Raw genomic sequence first — 16,155 nt, 5'->3', positions numbered from 1 at the left:
TGTGTTTCTCTCTGTGTCTTTCTGTGTGTTTCTGTTTTTCAGAACCTCCCTCTGTCTCCAGCCCCATTTCTCTTTCTTTTCTTTTTGTGTTTCCTGCTCTATTTTTCTGTCTCTCTCCTTCTTATAGCTTCATCCTCACTCTTTTATCTTCCTTTTCTCTCCCAAAGGCTGTCCCTCAGGTAATATATACATCATTGTTGTAGTGACTTTAACTCATGCTGCTTGCCTGTATTTTTATGTTATTTTTCACTTGCTTTCATACCAGCATAATTCAGGTAGCTATACATAGTACTATAAAAGTTTTCATCAGTAAAGTCTGAGAATTGGCATAAGAGTTTTAAATGTGCTTCATCTTTCTAGACTTTTTTTCCACTTCCCCCTTTACTCTGTACTCCACCCCCACACACTTCCCTGCTTTGTCAGGAAGCCAGGAAAGCGTATTTGGTTCCATAGTGGTTTGAAATTAGACTTTGAAACTCATGCACCATGGATAAACAGAATACATTGAGATTCTGCTTGACTTGTACCTCTAAGGCTTGTACCTGCAAAATAAACAGTGGTGCTTATTTGTAGTTGGTGATGATAATGGCCACATAATCTTCCAGGAAAATCATATTGCTTGGGTAGTAAATTTATAGTCCCAAGAAGCTACTGAGGTTAATAATTTGTCATCATGGTTGTAAAATATGTATACTTTTGGGTGATTTTTACACAGCTGACCATATGTAGAACTTAGGGATACTTTTTATGTTTGGGGAAAATATTTCTTAAGGTCAGCAGCCATTTTCTTGTCACAATGCAACAGTTCTGTAGAAGAGAAACTTTTTCCCCTTAATTGAATTGTATAAGTACATCCATTCATCTCTAAGAAAAGGTGGTGGTTGCCTTTATATTAATAATGCTTCCCTCTACTAAATAGTGAACCTAGCAAGGTATTTTGCAGTGGATCCCAAGATATTTACTTAGTAAATCATATTTATTTCATACAGGATATTTAATTCAACTGCCAGTGGCTTCTTCATTTTAACTAAACAAGCTCTTCATTTTGATTTAAACAAGCTCTTCTAGTCAATATTACAGAAGAAACTAAGCTGAAAACTGCACTCTCAAAGATCCTTTCTTTTATCAAACAGCTGAATTTTTGAGTATTTATAATAAGCATTTAAAATAATTTCTCTTAGATGAGTAAAACTTATCGCACAGGCACTAATCTTTGAAAAATTTGATTTGTGATTTGGTTAAAATGCTTTCTGACATTAATATTCTTTTCAGGAAATAAGTATTCATATAAATTGTTTTCTCAGAAACTGACCTGAATATAGAATTTCAGATCTCTGAAAAACAAGGTCATTTGAAATCTGCATTTCCTTCCCTTTTCCTAATTCATTTTACTTGCTCAATAGGATTTTCTCATGGAATAACTTTTTCTTCTCTACCGTAGTTAATAAACTTGCTTTTCTAATCATGAAAAATTTTACCATTTTGGCACTTACTGAAGTGAACTTTTACTTAAAGTGTTTGTGGTTTTAAAGCCAGGGTATATGACCAGAAGCAGATGAATAATACCTTATCATTTATTGAGACAGAATTTCTCTGTAATTTGTAAATGCTTTTGGAAAAGTAGGTATGGTGCCTAAAAGCATGCTTTTGTGTTCGAAATCTTTAGTGAACTACTTACTCAGGTCACGTACTTCTAAAGCCCTGCTTTTCTTTCCTCAGGATAAATTGCATAATGTGTTACCAGTAACAATGCCACATTTCAAAGAGAACTAAATTAAGTAGTACAAGTCCTGGTTGCTGGAAACTAGATGACATAGCATAGGCACTGTTTTGGTTACCATGCACAGAGTATATTTATTTAATTACCAAGGATTAGTCAGGCCTTCAACATCTTGTTATACCCACTTGTCATTCTACTCATTATTGTTGCTTCCTCCACTGTTTCCTCAATACAATCATGTGGATTTTTTTTCAAACACTTTTAATTTAATCATTTAACTCCCTAGTAATATTGTGAATTATAAATAGTATTTGCCATTGGGAAAATAATCAAGCATTAACTCACTGGCTTAATTGACTCTGGGGGACCAGATAGTTGATACCTGGTCCCTCGAAGAAGGTAGAGTGGAGTGACATAGTTGTTAGAGAGTGCCATCTGACTTGAACAACTTTTAAGAAGCCTGGTTCTAGTTGGTTTCAGTTCTCTCAGGATGCCATTTAAATCCAAATAGTTTTCCATTTCTCTATCATTATAGAATTGCCTTGTAGAAGAATTACTTTTTTTATTACTTGGTGGTACTAATATAGATTTAGTTCTTTGTAAATCTTTATTTTTGATCTATTTCAGGTTGTTTGAAGGACGTTCCCCAAGAAAGCCAGAGAAGCTTAAAACACTCTTCTGCTACTTTAGAAGAGTCACAGAGAAAAGTAAATTTCTTTCATTCTTACTATAATTTTTATCACTGATGGGGACAGTTCAGATCAAGAACATTTTGTGTTCAAAATACACCTTCCTGCCCAAATCAAATAATTCAGTATTGTAATCTAGAGTTTATGCACACGTGTATATACATAAATGTACATTATAAGTGTGTAGAGGGTTTTATGTATTCTGAAATTAGATCATTATACTATGTGTTTTCATGTATAAAATGTGTTTTCATGAATAAAAACGATTAATATTTTCAAAAGAAAGTATATTAAACCAGGAAATACATTTTTGGCGTGCTTTGTTTAAAGAGTCATTCACTATTACACTTAGTTTATTTGTAGAAGTCAACTAATTCATTGTCTTTCTACTGATTCCTCTCTTTTGTGTTCCCTTTAAACCTTTTGTAGAGTTCTTATAAAATAGTGTTGTACTTGGCCCTGGCCAAGTAGCTCAGATGGTTAGAGTATTGTCCCCATATGCCAAAGTTGTTGGTTTGATCCTTGGTCAGGGGCACATACAACAATTAACCAGTGAATTCACAAATAAGTGGAACAGTAAGTCATTATTTATCTCTGTCTCTCTAAAATCAATTTTTTAAAATTTCATTATTGTTGTTCAATTACAATTGTCTGCGTTTTCTGCCTACCCCTCCTCCCTACCCCAGCCAAGCCCACCTCCCTCCCTTGGTTTCACCCTTCCCCTTGGTTTTGTCCATGTGCCCTTTATAGTAGTTTCTGAAAATCCTTCTCCCCACTGTCCCCTCCCCCATCCCCTCTGGTTATTGTTAGATTGTTTTAATTTCATTGTCTCTGGTTATATTGTCTGCATTTTTCTTTTGTTGATTATGTTCCAGTTAAAGGTGTGTTGCATTTAGTGTTCACTGTCTTCCTCTGTTGAACCTTGACTATGTTGTTTTCCCAGAGGCTAATTGTAGCACATGAGGCAGTGGTGGTAAATATCTAACCAGTGCTCCTAGTGATTGTAGATTGGTATTGCTACTCTTATTCTAAAGCTGAGTGGCTACAGACAATTTAGAGGCTTAACATCTCTAAGCCTCAGTTTCTTCATCTATAAAATAAAAGAATGATTATTATCTCGTAGGCTATTTCTAAATATTAAATGAGAAGTTATATGTTTAATAATGTTAGTTATTATCAGTGGGTAGCCTTTCTTGCACGTTGGTTATTAAGAAAACTAGAATGTCTCAAGAATTTGCTTTTGCTAAATAGAGCAAGTCAACTCTGGTCAAGTGAAATGAGTTCTTTTCAGTTTTGGTCATCCAGGTTGTGGGATTATGTTAAAACACACCATGGAATCATTTTTAAGGTCTTTTTTTTTTCTCTCATCTTTCCTTTAGTAAGTAATCTCACATCACAGTATACTTACTTGGCATTTTTCTCCTTGCTTTTGGACATGGTTCAGACTTTTTTAAAGAAATCAATTATTAGGATTTTGGAATTTAAGGGAAAAATTACTTGTTTCTTTGATAGAGGATTATTACTTAGCTTATCAATTTTTAGTTTTATGCTTTGTGTTTAATGAAATATTAAAGAAAATGAAGGCACATTCAGGCTTATGATACATAAAACCAAATTAGAATTGTGATAATTCATTAGAAAGATAAGTACATTTTTGCTACCCTAAATTGAATAAGTTTCACTATTATACCTAAATAATTCAGAGTTTACTTTTCTGTCCTTGTGGTCAAATTATGGATATGTTCTGTTTTCAGAAACTTAATACATGAAAAAATGTGCTTTTTAGAATTGATAAAATATAATTCCATCAGGATCAACTTTTGGGTGTTGTCAAACATTAATAGTGAGACTGAAAGGTTTTAAAACTTTATAAATTAAATTATTTTCAATGTGGTTTTAAATAAAATATCTCATGATGGATTATTTTAAAATTAATGAATCATATGCAGTATACATTGTGATTAACCAAAATAACTTAATCTGGCATGAAAGGTACATTATTATGGAAGAATGGTAATAGGCACATTCTCAAGGTATTTTTGTTATTAATTATATCTGAAGAACCATATTTATCTTTTCTTTTGCTTTGCCAGCAGTATTCATTTATGAATTTCTTTTGATCTTTACTAGTGTATATGAAGGATATTTATATTCTTCTCTGCTAAGTTACTGAATGATGATACTAACATTAGTTTCCTCTTAATTCTATTAATAGAATTATTTCTCTAGTGTTTGAATTGTTTGACTTTTTAGTTGTGAATTTTTAATATGTTGTCTATTTGTCTTAAAGTTAGTTATCTAAATATTTTATAACCCATCTTAACAGAATACTGTTTTTTAATATAAATACTCCATTTGACTTTTGAGTTTACTGACTGAAAGCAAATAAATGTAGAATCATCTAAAGGAATGAAATGTTGCTAAGCTTTCATTGGGACTCTACCATCATTATCACTAATAGTTCCTGACATATTTTTCTTTGCTTAAGAGCTTTAAAAAAAAAGAAAGAAAGAAAAAAGAAAACAAAATGACCTGGCCTTTTTAGTTTATTCTTTGATTTGAATCAAACAAATTACTTTTGGTCAGCTGATTTATTTGTTGCTTTTGCTACTAGTTAAAAAATAAACCTAATAAAAAGGGATCTTATCCTCTAAAATTTACTGTGTTTGCTATTCTTACTTCTATTGTCACTTAAAAACCATGTCATCTTTCTTCTCTAACCATTTAGAGCACAGTAGTCTCTCCTTCTGGCTAAGGCACCTTATAAATAGAACAATTGCATATTGTCTAAGCCTTGGATTTTGCTTAGAGTTTTAATTCCAGAGGCATGCCACCAATTTTCTCTTTTTAATTCTAGACAATTTATTTCATTATAACATACATAAATGTGTATACATTCACCAGTTTTTAGGTCAGGTTAAAGTTTTTCTTGAGAGGAATCTACAGATTTAAAATTCCATTCTATCTTTATTGTGTAAGCTACACTCATTATGCATCTTTTCCCCCCAATTATTTTTTAAAAATATTTGCAGATTAGAAAATGTCACTAAAAAGTACCAGTGCTCAAAGTCTCCTACTATTGTGCTGTCATTTGTGTGGTTTTTTGTTTTAGTGAGGACTTAACTATTTTATAGAAAGAGTTCCTACTGTATGGAAATTATTTTAAATCAATCTTCTGTTGTATTTCAACACTAAGCTTAGCACTTCCTGATTGTTTTATAGCTGTTGTTAGACCCATTCCTTTACTGAATATATGTATAATCTTTCAAAATCTAAACTTATTTTGGCTGTTTTTTTTCTTTTATTGCTTTTGTAGAACCTACTGGGTTGGTGACATTTACAAGACAGAGTCTTGAAGATTTTCCAGAATGGGAAAGGTAATAATAATAAAAATAATCCTGGAACCTTAGAATTAGAAGGAATCTTTTTACCATAAGAGGATTTTATTTTACAGCCCCTGGAAAGATGTTTTTCCAACCTCTTAAAATTGCCTTTATGCTAAGAAGTTTATTCTTATAAGAGATCCATTGATAGCTGTCATTGTTAAAAAAGGTTATATATATCTTTTGAATCAAAGGCTATAATGCTTTGACTTTTTCTACTCTTTTGTCTTAGTTTTGTCTTCTGAAAGTCTTATTTAGATTAAGGAATTTTGTGTGTGAAGACATTAATTAAATGGAACACCAATATTTAATGTTCCTTCTTGTCCACCTTTTTTGGTTAGTGTTTATATTTAAGACTTTTTTACCTGGGGACCAAGATTGGGAAAAGTTCTTTTATTAAACTAAAATGTAAATAGTAATTACCTAGAATTTGGTCTGATGGATAAGAATTTTAAGGTTTTGCTGTCCATGTGTACTATTGGCAGATTTGTGGATGTTGCTAATTTACTGTGTTTTGTTCTTATTATTTATCTGCAAATACTAAGGAGAACAATAACCAATCTTAGTTCATCAGATTTGTAAGTTTTTTATTGTCCTGGAATAGTTAACACATTTCCTAATCTAGTGCAAATCCCCAAAGCACTTAAATAAGAATGGATCAACTTTTTCAATGCATATGAGGACATGATTAGACACAGTAAATGCATATTTTGGTTGTGCATTCATGTTAACCAGTGCATCTCATTTTCACTATCTAATAATTTTTAATCTAATTTGTAATTGTTCTGTTTTGGAATTAGTGATGAAAGGGATTCACTTTTAAGGGAGTTAACTTAAGGAGGCACATCTGCTTATGTGGCTTTCCTAAAGTGTTTTCATTCATCAAACATGTATGTTTGTGAGGGGAAAAAAAACAGACTTACCTTAGGAGGCTGACTGCATGACTGAGGTGGTAAAAGACTAAACACCTGAAGAAAAAAATAATACAGTTGAGCCAGTTGTGTTATTGGAAAATGACATGTGCAACATGTGAAAGGAAGAGAACATATGCAACATTTTGGAGTCATGGCAGGTTAGAGATGAAGGGGACCCAAGCAAGTCATCTGGTCTAGCTATCTACTAAAAATATTATTAACTCTAACACCAATGAGAGATGGAGATTAGACAGCTTCAATGGTGGCAAATTCACTATTGCACTTCAGTTGGCTGCTTGTGTTACTTATTTTCTAATACTTTCATTCACTTAAAAAGTCTGTTTTTCTACCTGGCTGGGTACCTGAGTTAGTTAGAATGTTGTTCCCATATGCCAATGTTGTGGGTTTGATTTCTAGTCAGGGCACATGCAAAAATCAGCCAGTAAAGGCATAAATAAGTGGAACAACAAATCACTGTTTCTCTCTCTCTTTCTAAAAATTATTTTTTAAAAAGTCTGTCTTTTCAGTAATTCTCCCCTTCACTCCTGGTTCTTCCTTCTAGAGCTACAATAAATACATTTAATTTTCTTTAACATTTAGCCTACCTTCATGTATCTTAATGCTTTCTTGACTCATCCCACCTCTAAAAATGCACACAGGCACATACAAAGCCTACTCATTCTTCTATTTCATATACAATATGAATCCTAAATGCTTTATCTTTGCTGTTTACATACCCCAGACCATTAGTCCCTCTTAAAATATGGTTCCTAGAACTAAAAGTAACAATCTGCTATGTTATCTATCCAGACCAGATTGCTTTTCTTTGTTCTTCAGTTAGTCTCTAGTAGGAGTACAGATTTTTTTTCACATCATTTTGTTGTAGATTTTGTAGGTCATTCAGTGGTCTCATCTTTTAATTCAGCTCAGTATTTCTACTCTGCATTTGACATTCATTTGGCACTAGTGTGAAAGTGCCACATTACCATCTGGGAGTAAAGGGATAAGTCAAAATGCAGAGATCTGCAAGGCTGTTGTATCAGTGAGATAATTGACCCTGAGTAAGATCGAGATACTCCCCTTAACTTTGATAGGTAGAATTTAACTTGGTATCCTTTCTAACTTTGAAAAAATTTATTTGGTCTCTGTTTTATTTTAGCTGCTTCATAAGTGAGTTGGAGAGTATAATTAATATCCATCTCCCAGACTCCACAGAACCAGAAACATGCATTCAATTAAAGAGGAAGGATGAAGAAGAGATGAGGATTGTTGGTGTTTCTAAGAGTAAGGGGCTACATGAGTACCAGGAAGTTAGAGGCTTTCCTGATTTATAAGTTTCTGACATGATGTAGTTAACCCTGTGATTATTAGTACATACACTAGTCAGGCTTAATTATTCACTGAGAGCCATTGTAGGCTACATTTTTGATTCCTTGGACAATGGAATGGGGAATTTACAGGGGCCAGAAGGGGATACCTATCAGGGAGTTGGAAGATGCTTAAAACAAGTACCAGTTTCTAGCAATTTCATAATTTTATTGAGAACTGTACTCTGACAACTTTAGTTATGGAGAACGTTGACAACAGTTGAGATTTCTGTTTTAAAGTCCTGACTGACAAACCAGAGATTTCTGGATCATGCTTTTTAATCTTTTCAGTAATATCCTCACAGGTTTCCCTTGGAATAAATGATTAGGAAAGTGGAACCCTGCCTCCCAAAAAAGAAGTTGAAAAAATCAAACTTGTGGTACTATTTTATATGAAAGGTTTGCAAAGTAATTTTTTCAAAAGCATAGCATACTGGTTAAGAGCTTGGACCATTGGCTTAGGTTACCTGGGTTTAAATCTTTATTGCCTCATTTACTAGCCTTAGGCAGGTTACTTATCTGCTTTCTGTGCTTTGTTTTCCCATCTGTAAAAGAAGGTAGTGACAGGGTTATTGCGAGGATTAAATAAGTTAATACAAATTAAGCTCTTACAAGAGTACCTATGCTGAATTACCTTCTGAGTTTAAGGCTTTCAATTCTGTTGGACTGAGCTTAGTGTGAAATGTATTTGGACTCAATTGAAACCAGGAAAAAAGCAAAACATTAAGTAAATAGTGCTTCTGTTAACAAATAGCAAGTGGGGTCCTGCTGCCAACCTCTAGGCAAAATTTGATGGCACAGGTTTGGTGATAAAGGAAAGGAGTCTTTATTCAAAAGCTAAACAATTTTGGAATACCAGCTGTCCAAATGCATTAGTCATGTAAGCCTATCAATTAAGGCTAAAATTGAGTTCCTCTATCACTCTCCCTGTTAGTTTTTAATTATCTTAGTTTTATAAGGTTAGTTTACAAATTAACAACATCAGCTACCAAATCAACACAATTTTGGAAGAATGGCAGGCTTCTGCCTCAGAGCTCAACCCCTCTAGTTTACCTAAAGAAGAATAACCCTGCCACCTTCTGCCAGGCCAGCCCAATCCTAGGCTGTGCCTGGAGTTCCTTACCATCCAAAATACTGTTCTTTGGGAAACACAGGCAGCTGTAGCACAATCAATCATCCAGGCATCCTGGAGGAAGAAGAGCCCAAGAGTCAGTCTCTGCTCTCTTCTTCTGGCTGTAATTCCCCGTGCTTTTAGGTTTGGAGGCATTCAGTTTATCAACCAGTCCCATCCTAGACTGTTTACCATTGCCTTGTGCAATCTCCTCCTGCAGCCCCTCCTTAGCCTACCCAGTGATCTGATTATATCTCTATCACTTTCTCAGCTAAATTGTTTCTAAAAATATATAATCACTCATATAATTTAGGGAGTTTGGATTGCATCTTTTACAATTATAATTTATTTCTTTTTCAATAATTGGGGCGGGGGAATCCCTGAAGGAAAAAAATGTTATAATCAAATGCTACTAGTAAAATGCCATTAGTTTTTTAATAAAATGTAAACTACATAAACATTGTAAGGAAGAAAAAGTTTCTCCTGAACCTCTTAGGGTCTCTGTCTGGGTATGAAAGTTAAACTAACCAAGAACAATTAACAGGAGAAAGGCATGCAAATTTATTTTATATAAGTTTTACATGACATGGGAACCTACATAAGGAAATAAAGACCGAAAGAAATGGTTGTGTGTACTTTTAGGCTAGGTTTGATGAAGAGTAGACAGTCGTGAATGGGTTAAGGAATGCAAGGTAATTGTCATAAACTGGGGGAGACAGCTCGGCCTCTTGGTATTTGTTAGGATTCTTCTTGGGATCCCTTTGTCTTAGAAGATAAGAATACTCCTTTTATCTGAGCATAAGGAAGGTAATTCTCACATGAGGGTTTGATAGCCTGTTTCAGGGAAGAAGGAAGGTAACCTTGCTTCTGCCATCTTCTTAAACTTCTTCAGCTTAAAACATATTCAATGTGCCAAAGGATAACGTGTCCTGAATTTCATAAACACTGGTGACCATGGTTTATGAAAATAAAAGAAAATAATTGTTGCTAACAGGTGCTAGATTCATCTGTCAATTTTATTAATATAAAAATATGAAAGATCAGAATTTCTATGGCATGTATTTTCATCAAGACATCCCCTCTTCCATACACATGGTTATCGAACTAGTGAAAATAGAGACCATGTGAGAATCATGTATGATTTATTACCAAATTTTTCTATATTTTTTACTTAGGTTGCAATGCCAGGGTAATAATAAAATTTTATAGATTTTAGTTAAAAAAATATTGAAAAAAAATATTGAGATGTTTTTCAACTCTTAAGAGAAACTTTCATATTTTGTAGTGGAAAACAATCTATTATCTCGTTGTAATTTAAAAATGTGTATTTAGCCTTGACTGGTATGGCTTAGTTGGTTGGGCATCATCCTGCAAAGCAAAAGATTGCTGTGTCGAATCTCAGTCAGGTCACATGCCTGGGTTATAGGTTTGGACCCCAGTTGGTACATATGTGAGAGGCAACTAATTGATGTTTGTACCTGACATCAATGTTTCTCTCCTTCCCTTCCCCTCTCTCTAAAAATAAATAAATAAATTTTAAAGTATATTTATATATTTGAATTAGAAAATGTTTTGGAAGACTCCATACCAAGAATGTTTACAGTAGGAATCTGTTTCTAGCTTTTGAGATTTGGAGTGGTTTCAATTTTTGTATAGCTTTTATATTTTCATTGTTTTCTGTAGTGAAATACCTGCCATTAAAAAATAAGTAAGGGAATTTTTTAAAAATTGTAGGTGTGAAAAATTCCTGACTCGACTGCATGTCACTTATGAAGGTACCATAGAAGGAAATGGTCAAGGCATGCTACAGGTAGGTGAATCGCAGCTGTGTGTATATGTTTGGGACTTTTATCAAGCTTATCATAGCAAAGGGAATTTGAAAGCTGTTTATTTATTTCCTAAGAAGCATGATAGCAGAAGGGGGAAAAACACCAAACATCATCTTGACAGCTGTGGTAATATTGTTACTTGCCAATGTACAGTCTCTGTTTCTTACATGAGCCACTTTATAAAAAAGCCTTTGACAGAAAATCCCAAGATTTGGATAACACCAGGCCTTTTGGTTCAGACACAGATTGTAGATTGACAGTGAATGAAGTTCCTAGAGTATGTTCTTGACAGGCTGTTACCAGGCACTTTTGTTATTTTTCTTTAACGGCTTTTGCTCTGCCCTAAATGATGACCAGCTTGAGATGTTTTTCTGCCACCAACCTTGTTTAGGTCTAGGAGGCAGATGTCTAAAACTGATTGATAAGAAACTCCTTTCTCCCATATATAATCATTTTAGCCTTGTGAACCAACTATGCTTGCTGTCTTTTCCCTGTTGTAGAGCAGATATTTTTCCATCTCTCAGTCTTTGCTATTAATCTGTGTTACTGCCTTTACTTGGAAAATAGTTTTGGAAAAAGGAGTTTACAAGCTCTAAATTGATGTTAACACCTAACCTGAACAACATGTTTTGCTTTTGCTTCAGAGTGATTTCTTTTTCAAATCACTCATCAGAGAAAATGTTAGTGATTTGTGTTCTTATGTCCTTATCCCATTTATAAGAACATTGTAATATCAGTTTATCTTAAAGAATCTTGTAGATCACCTCATTTACACTGGGAATGGCTGATATTTTTTCTTCAATCCTTATTTGATACATGTACAGGGCGGGACAAAAGTAGGTTTACAGTTGTTCAAATGGCAAATACTACAGTAATGAATAAATAATAATAAAAGAATAAATTTTTTGTTTCACGTACTCACAACTGTAAACCTATGTTTGCCCTACCTTGTACTGAGTCAGAACCTACATAAAGCAGTTGCCTGAGAATAGACTGATTTGTTCGAATAACAGTGTTGTAAAATGACTGGATTAATTTGGATTTGGCTAGTTATATGATACTATATGTGCCTAATGATACAAATTCTTTTTAGCATTGCCTTTAATTAGATATATTTGTAATTGAAATCTTCAAAGAAGCAAGCCATATTTTGTTTTAAGTCATCTCTCCTAGTAGTGATTATTGAGATAATAAACAAAAATACTTATGATAATTGAATTAATATTTGTCTTGTACTTAAAAATTATTTTACATTTATATTTAATCAATACCTTTTCTTCTATTTAAAACAGTTATTTTGAAATATGTTTAAAATTTGTTTCAAATGAATATCACTTTTTCCCCATATTTTCATCTTGATGACGTTCTTTCCTACTTTAAAGTCTTAGATTAACTGAAAAAGTGTTAATACACTCAAAATCAACAAAGTTACTGCTAGTTAGCACTGTAGGAATGCTGGCTTTCATTACAATACAGTTCAACAGGAACTATTTTACAACATTCAAGGTTGATATTCTCCATACTTTTCTGGAATATATTATAGATGAAATATGAAACTTCAGAAGATTAAAAGAATACCATAAAGGCTTCTATTAATTGTTCTCTCTATTCATGCCATGTATCCCTAGAGATCAGGGAATATTGTATTGCAGTGCCACAAAGCTTCTTGTGTAGCATATAAATTATATTATGCTGAATGGCAACAACAACAGAACCTCTAAAGGAGTATTATCATTTCCCTCTTTTCATCAAGTTATAATTCAGAAACTGAGTAATCTGAACAAGTAGCTTTAAAGTGAGTTGGAAAATGACTAGGTAAAAATAAGGAAGCACTCACATGCTGTTTTTATCTACTGGAACTAGTTACTTGCTTGTAATAGCTTTTTATTAAAAACTTTTTTTAAGTAGTAGAAACTTTGATTTTCTAAAGGACTGCTTTCAGAGGCATATTGAGTTTAATGTATTTATTTCTGGGCATACATTTCAAGTAATAAATGTTGGCCTTTTTAAAAAATGAGCAATAGCATGGACATTGAATGTATTTCATTTATCATTGCCAAGTAGTACATAAGTTGGATAAACCTTATATTTGTATTTAGACTATTTACCATGTTACAGTAAAAATTAAGTTTAGCTAATCCAAAACCTTATTTCTTATTTTTATTTGCAGTACCATTATAGTTAGACAGTTTCTCAATTTAACTGCTGTCTATTTTATATCTTTTTGGGGGTCTCTACTTTCTTTCCAGTCAGCCTATTCGAGGACATAACTGTGCTTGTATAAACTAATCAGTAGTCACCTCATCAGTCTCTGCTTTTAATTTTATACTTTTCTAGTTTATTCTTTAAACTGTAGGCTGAATTATCTTCCTAAAACACAGGTCCTTGTGCTGTTACTATTTTTTTTTTAATCTTTCCCAGGACCTTCAAAATTAAGTAAAAGTTTTTTAGACCCTAGACTATCTGATCAAAAACTGTGACTCCCCATACTGTGCATTGCTACCAGACATGGGGAATCTGCTTACCACTCTCCCCAAATAGCTCTTTACATTTGGTTTTTCTATGTTCTTGTGCAGCTACTCCCTCAGCCTGAATGCCAGCAAAATCCAGATTGAATGACATGTCCTCTTGTAATGTACCCTCTCCTTCCCATGCTCTAATTTTATTTAATTGTATTATTTGTGCAGTATTAGAGAAATACTAATAAGTTCTTTAATAATTATTCTATCATTCTGCTTATGTGCCTGACTCCCATCTAGATTGTAAATGCTGTCAGGCTAGGAACCATGTTTTATTCATCTTTGTATCCCGTGGTCTCCAGCCCAGTACTCAGTATTTGTTGAATTTGTTATGTATTTGTTATGGCTTTGTTAAACTGTTCAAGTTTAAGTCATAAATCATCCAGTCCATAAAGACCTCATTATGTAGTAGGTAGCTAATTTTGATGGATGGACTAGTGGTCTAGCTTTAACCAAAATTATTTTTCTATGAAAGCTAAAAAGTTACTCTGTTTTTTAGTAAATCAAAAAATACCAGAGTTACTCTTTTTTTTTTTTTACTAAATCAAAAAAAAGGTTTAATAAAACCAAATATACATAATTCTCTATGGTAACTCATTTCAAGAACTTGTCTAGTTGTAATTTTAAATATTTTCTAATTTCTTTTATAGTGACAGAATGCTTTGCCTTCTGTTAATTTTTGTTTTTCTCAAACGTTTCCATATCAAAAGATTCATATTCTTCTTTTGTAAAATAGACTTCAGATTGTCATGTAGTATCATAATTGCTTTAGAGAATACAAGGTTTAAGAAATGTATATTTTTTTATTTTATTTTAATTGTTGTTCAAGTACACTTTTCTGTCTTTTACTCTCATCCCAGCTGCCCCCCACCCTTCCCCACCTCCCTCCCATTTCCACTCCCCAGTACTTTTAATTAATGTGTCCTTTATACTTGTTCCTGTAAACCCTTCCCCTTTTCTCTTGAAATTTCCTCTCCTCTGCCCTCTGGTCACTGTCAGCCTGTTCTCTATTTCAGTGTCTTTGGTTATATTTTGCTTGCTTGTTTGTTTTGTTGTGTAGATTGCTGTTAAAGATGAGATCATATGGTATTTGTCTTTCACCATCTGGTTTCTGTTGCTGAGCATAATGCTTTCCAGTTCCATTCATGCTGTTGCAAAGGGTAGGAGCTCTTTCTTTTTTTCTGCTGCATAGAATTCCATTGTGTAAGTGGACCATAGTTTTTGGATCCATTCATTTACTGATGGGCACCTAGGTTGCTTCCAACTCTTAGCTATTGTAAATTGTACTACTATGAACATTGGGTTGTATAGGTTCTTTTGGATTGGTGTTTCAGGGTTCTTAGGATATACTCTCAAGACTGGGTCAAAAGACAGACCCATTTTTAGTTTTCTGATAAAATCCCACACTGTTTTCCATAGTGGTTGTTAATCAGTCTGCAGTCCCACCAACAGTGCACTAGGGTTCCCTTTTCTCCACAATCTCTCCAACATTTGTTGTTTGTTGTTTCGTTTATGATGGCCATTCTGACTGGTGTAAAGTGGTATCTCATTGTGGTTTTAATTTGCATCTCTCTGATATCTAGCGATATTGAGCATCTTTTCATGTGACTCTGGATCCTCTGTATGTCCTCCTTGTAGAAGTGTCTGTTCAAGTCCTTTGCCTACTTTTTAATTGGGTTGCTTGTCTTCTCAGAGTGGAGTGATGTAAGTTCTTTTTATATTTTGGAGATTAAACCCTTGTCTGAGGTATCATTGGCAAATATGTTTTCCTGTATAGTTGGTTCTCTTTTTATCTTAATACTGTTTTCTTGAGCCATGTAGAAGCTTTTTATTTTGATGAGATCCCATTTGTTTATTCTTTCCTTTATGCTCTAGGGGACATATCAGTAAAAAAGTTACGGCATGAAATATCTCAGATTTTCCTGCCTATGTTCTCTTCTAGGACTTTAATGGTGACACAGCTTATATTTAAATTTTTTTCCACCTTGAATTTATTTTGGTGCATTATGTAACTTGGTGTTCAAGTTTCATTTTTTTGCATGTAGCTGTCCAGTTCTCCCAACACCTTTTGTTGAAGAGGCTATTTTTACTCCATTTTATGTTGTTGCCCCCTTTGTTGAATATTAATTGCCTGTAGATACTTGGGTTTATTTCTGGGCTCTCTGTTCTGTTCCATTGGTCCATGTACCTGTTTTTATGCCACTATCAGGCTGTTTTGATTATAGTGGCCTTGTAATGTAGTTTGGTATCAGGTATTGTGATCCCTCCTACTTTGTTCTTCTTTCTCAAAATTGCAGCACCTATTTGGGGTTGTTTATGGTTCCATATAATTTTTAAAGTGTTTGTTCTATGTCTGTGAAATATGCCATTGGTATTCAATAAATATTACATTTAATCTGTAAATTTCTTTGGACATTTTCATGATGTTAATTCCTCCTATCCATGAATATGGGATATGTTTTCATTAGTTCTTTTTCCTTACTTCTGCTCTTTCATTGTTGGTGTACAAAAATGGGTTTGATTTCTGGATATCGACTTTGTACCTTGCTGTTTTGCCAAATTCATTTATTTGGTCGAGGAGTTTTTTTTGCCAAGTCTGTAGGATTTTCTATGTACATTATCA

The 16,155-nt window shown here is 33.5% G+C and overlaps 1 protein-coding gene across 2 annotated transcripts in view; it reads left to right on the top strand.

Moving 5' to 3' along the window:
- PARG (poly(ADP-ribose) glycohydrolase) overlaps positions 1-16,155 on the top strand; it is a 230,425-nt gene that overhangs the window by 117,945 nt on the left and 96,325 nt on the right. For both annotated transcript variants that reach the window (XM_053667366.1, XM_053667365.1), the window contains exons 10-12: positions 2,348-2,427; positions 5,726-5,786; positions 10,919-10,994. In XM_053667366.1, coding sequence (XP_053523341.1) covers positions 2,348-2,427; positions 5,726-5,786; positions 10,919-10,994 — 217 coding nt within the window. The remainder of the gene's footprint in view (positions 1-2,347; positions 2,428-5,725; positions 5,787-10,918; positions 10,995-16,155) is intronic.

The sequence above is a fragment of the Artibeus jamaicensis genome, unplaced genomic scaffold, assembly GCF_021234435.1.
Source record: "Artibeus jamaicensis isolate MK-2021 breed Jamaican fruit bat unplaced genomic scaffold, CSHL_Jam_final contig_468, whole genome shotgun sequence".
Classification (NCBI taxonomy): Eukaryota; Metazoa; Chordata; class Mammalia; order Chiroptera; family Phyllostomidae; genus Artibeus; species Artibeus jamaicensis.
Note: the sequence above shows the minus strand (reverse complement) of the source record. Positions and strands in the feature narration are given on the sequence as shown.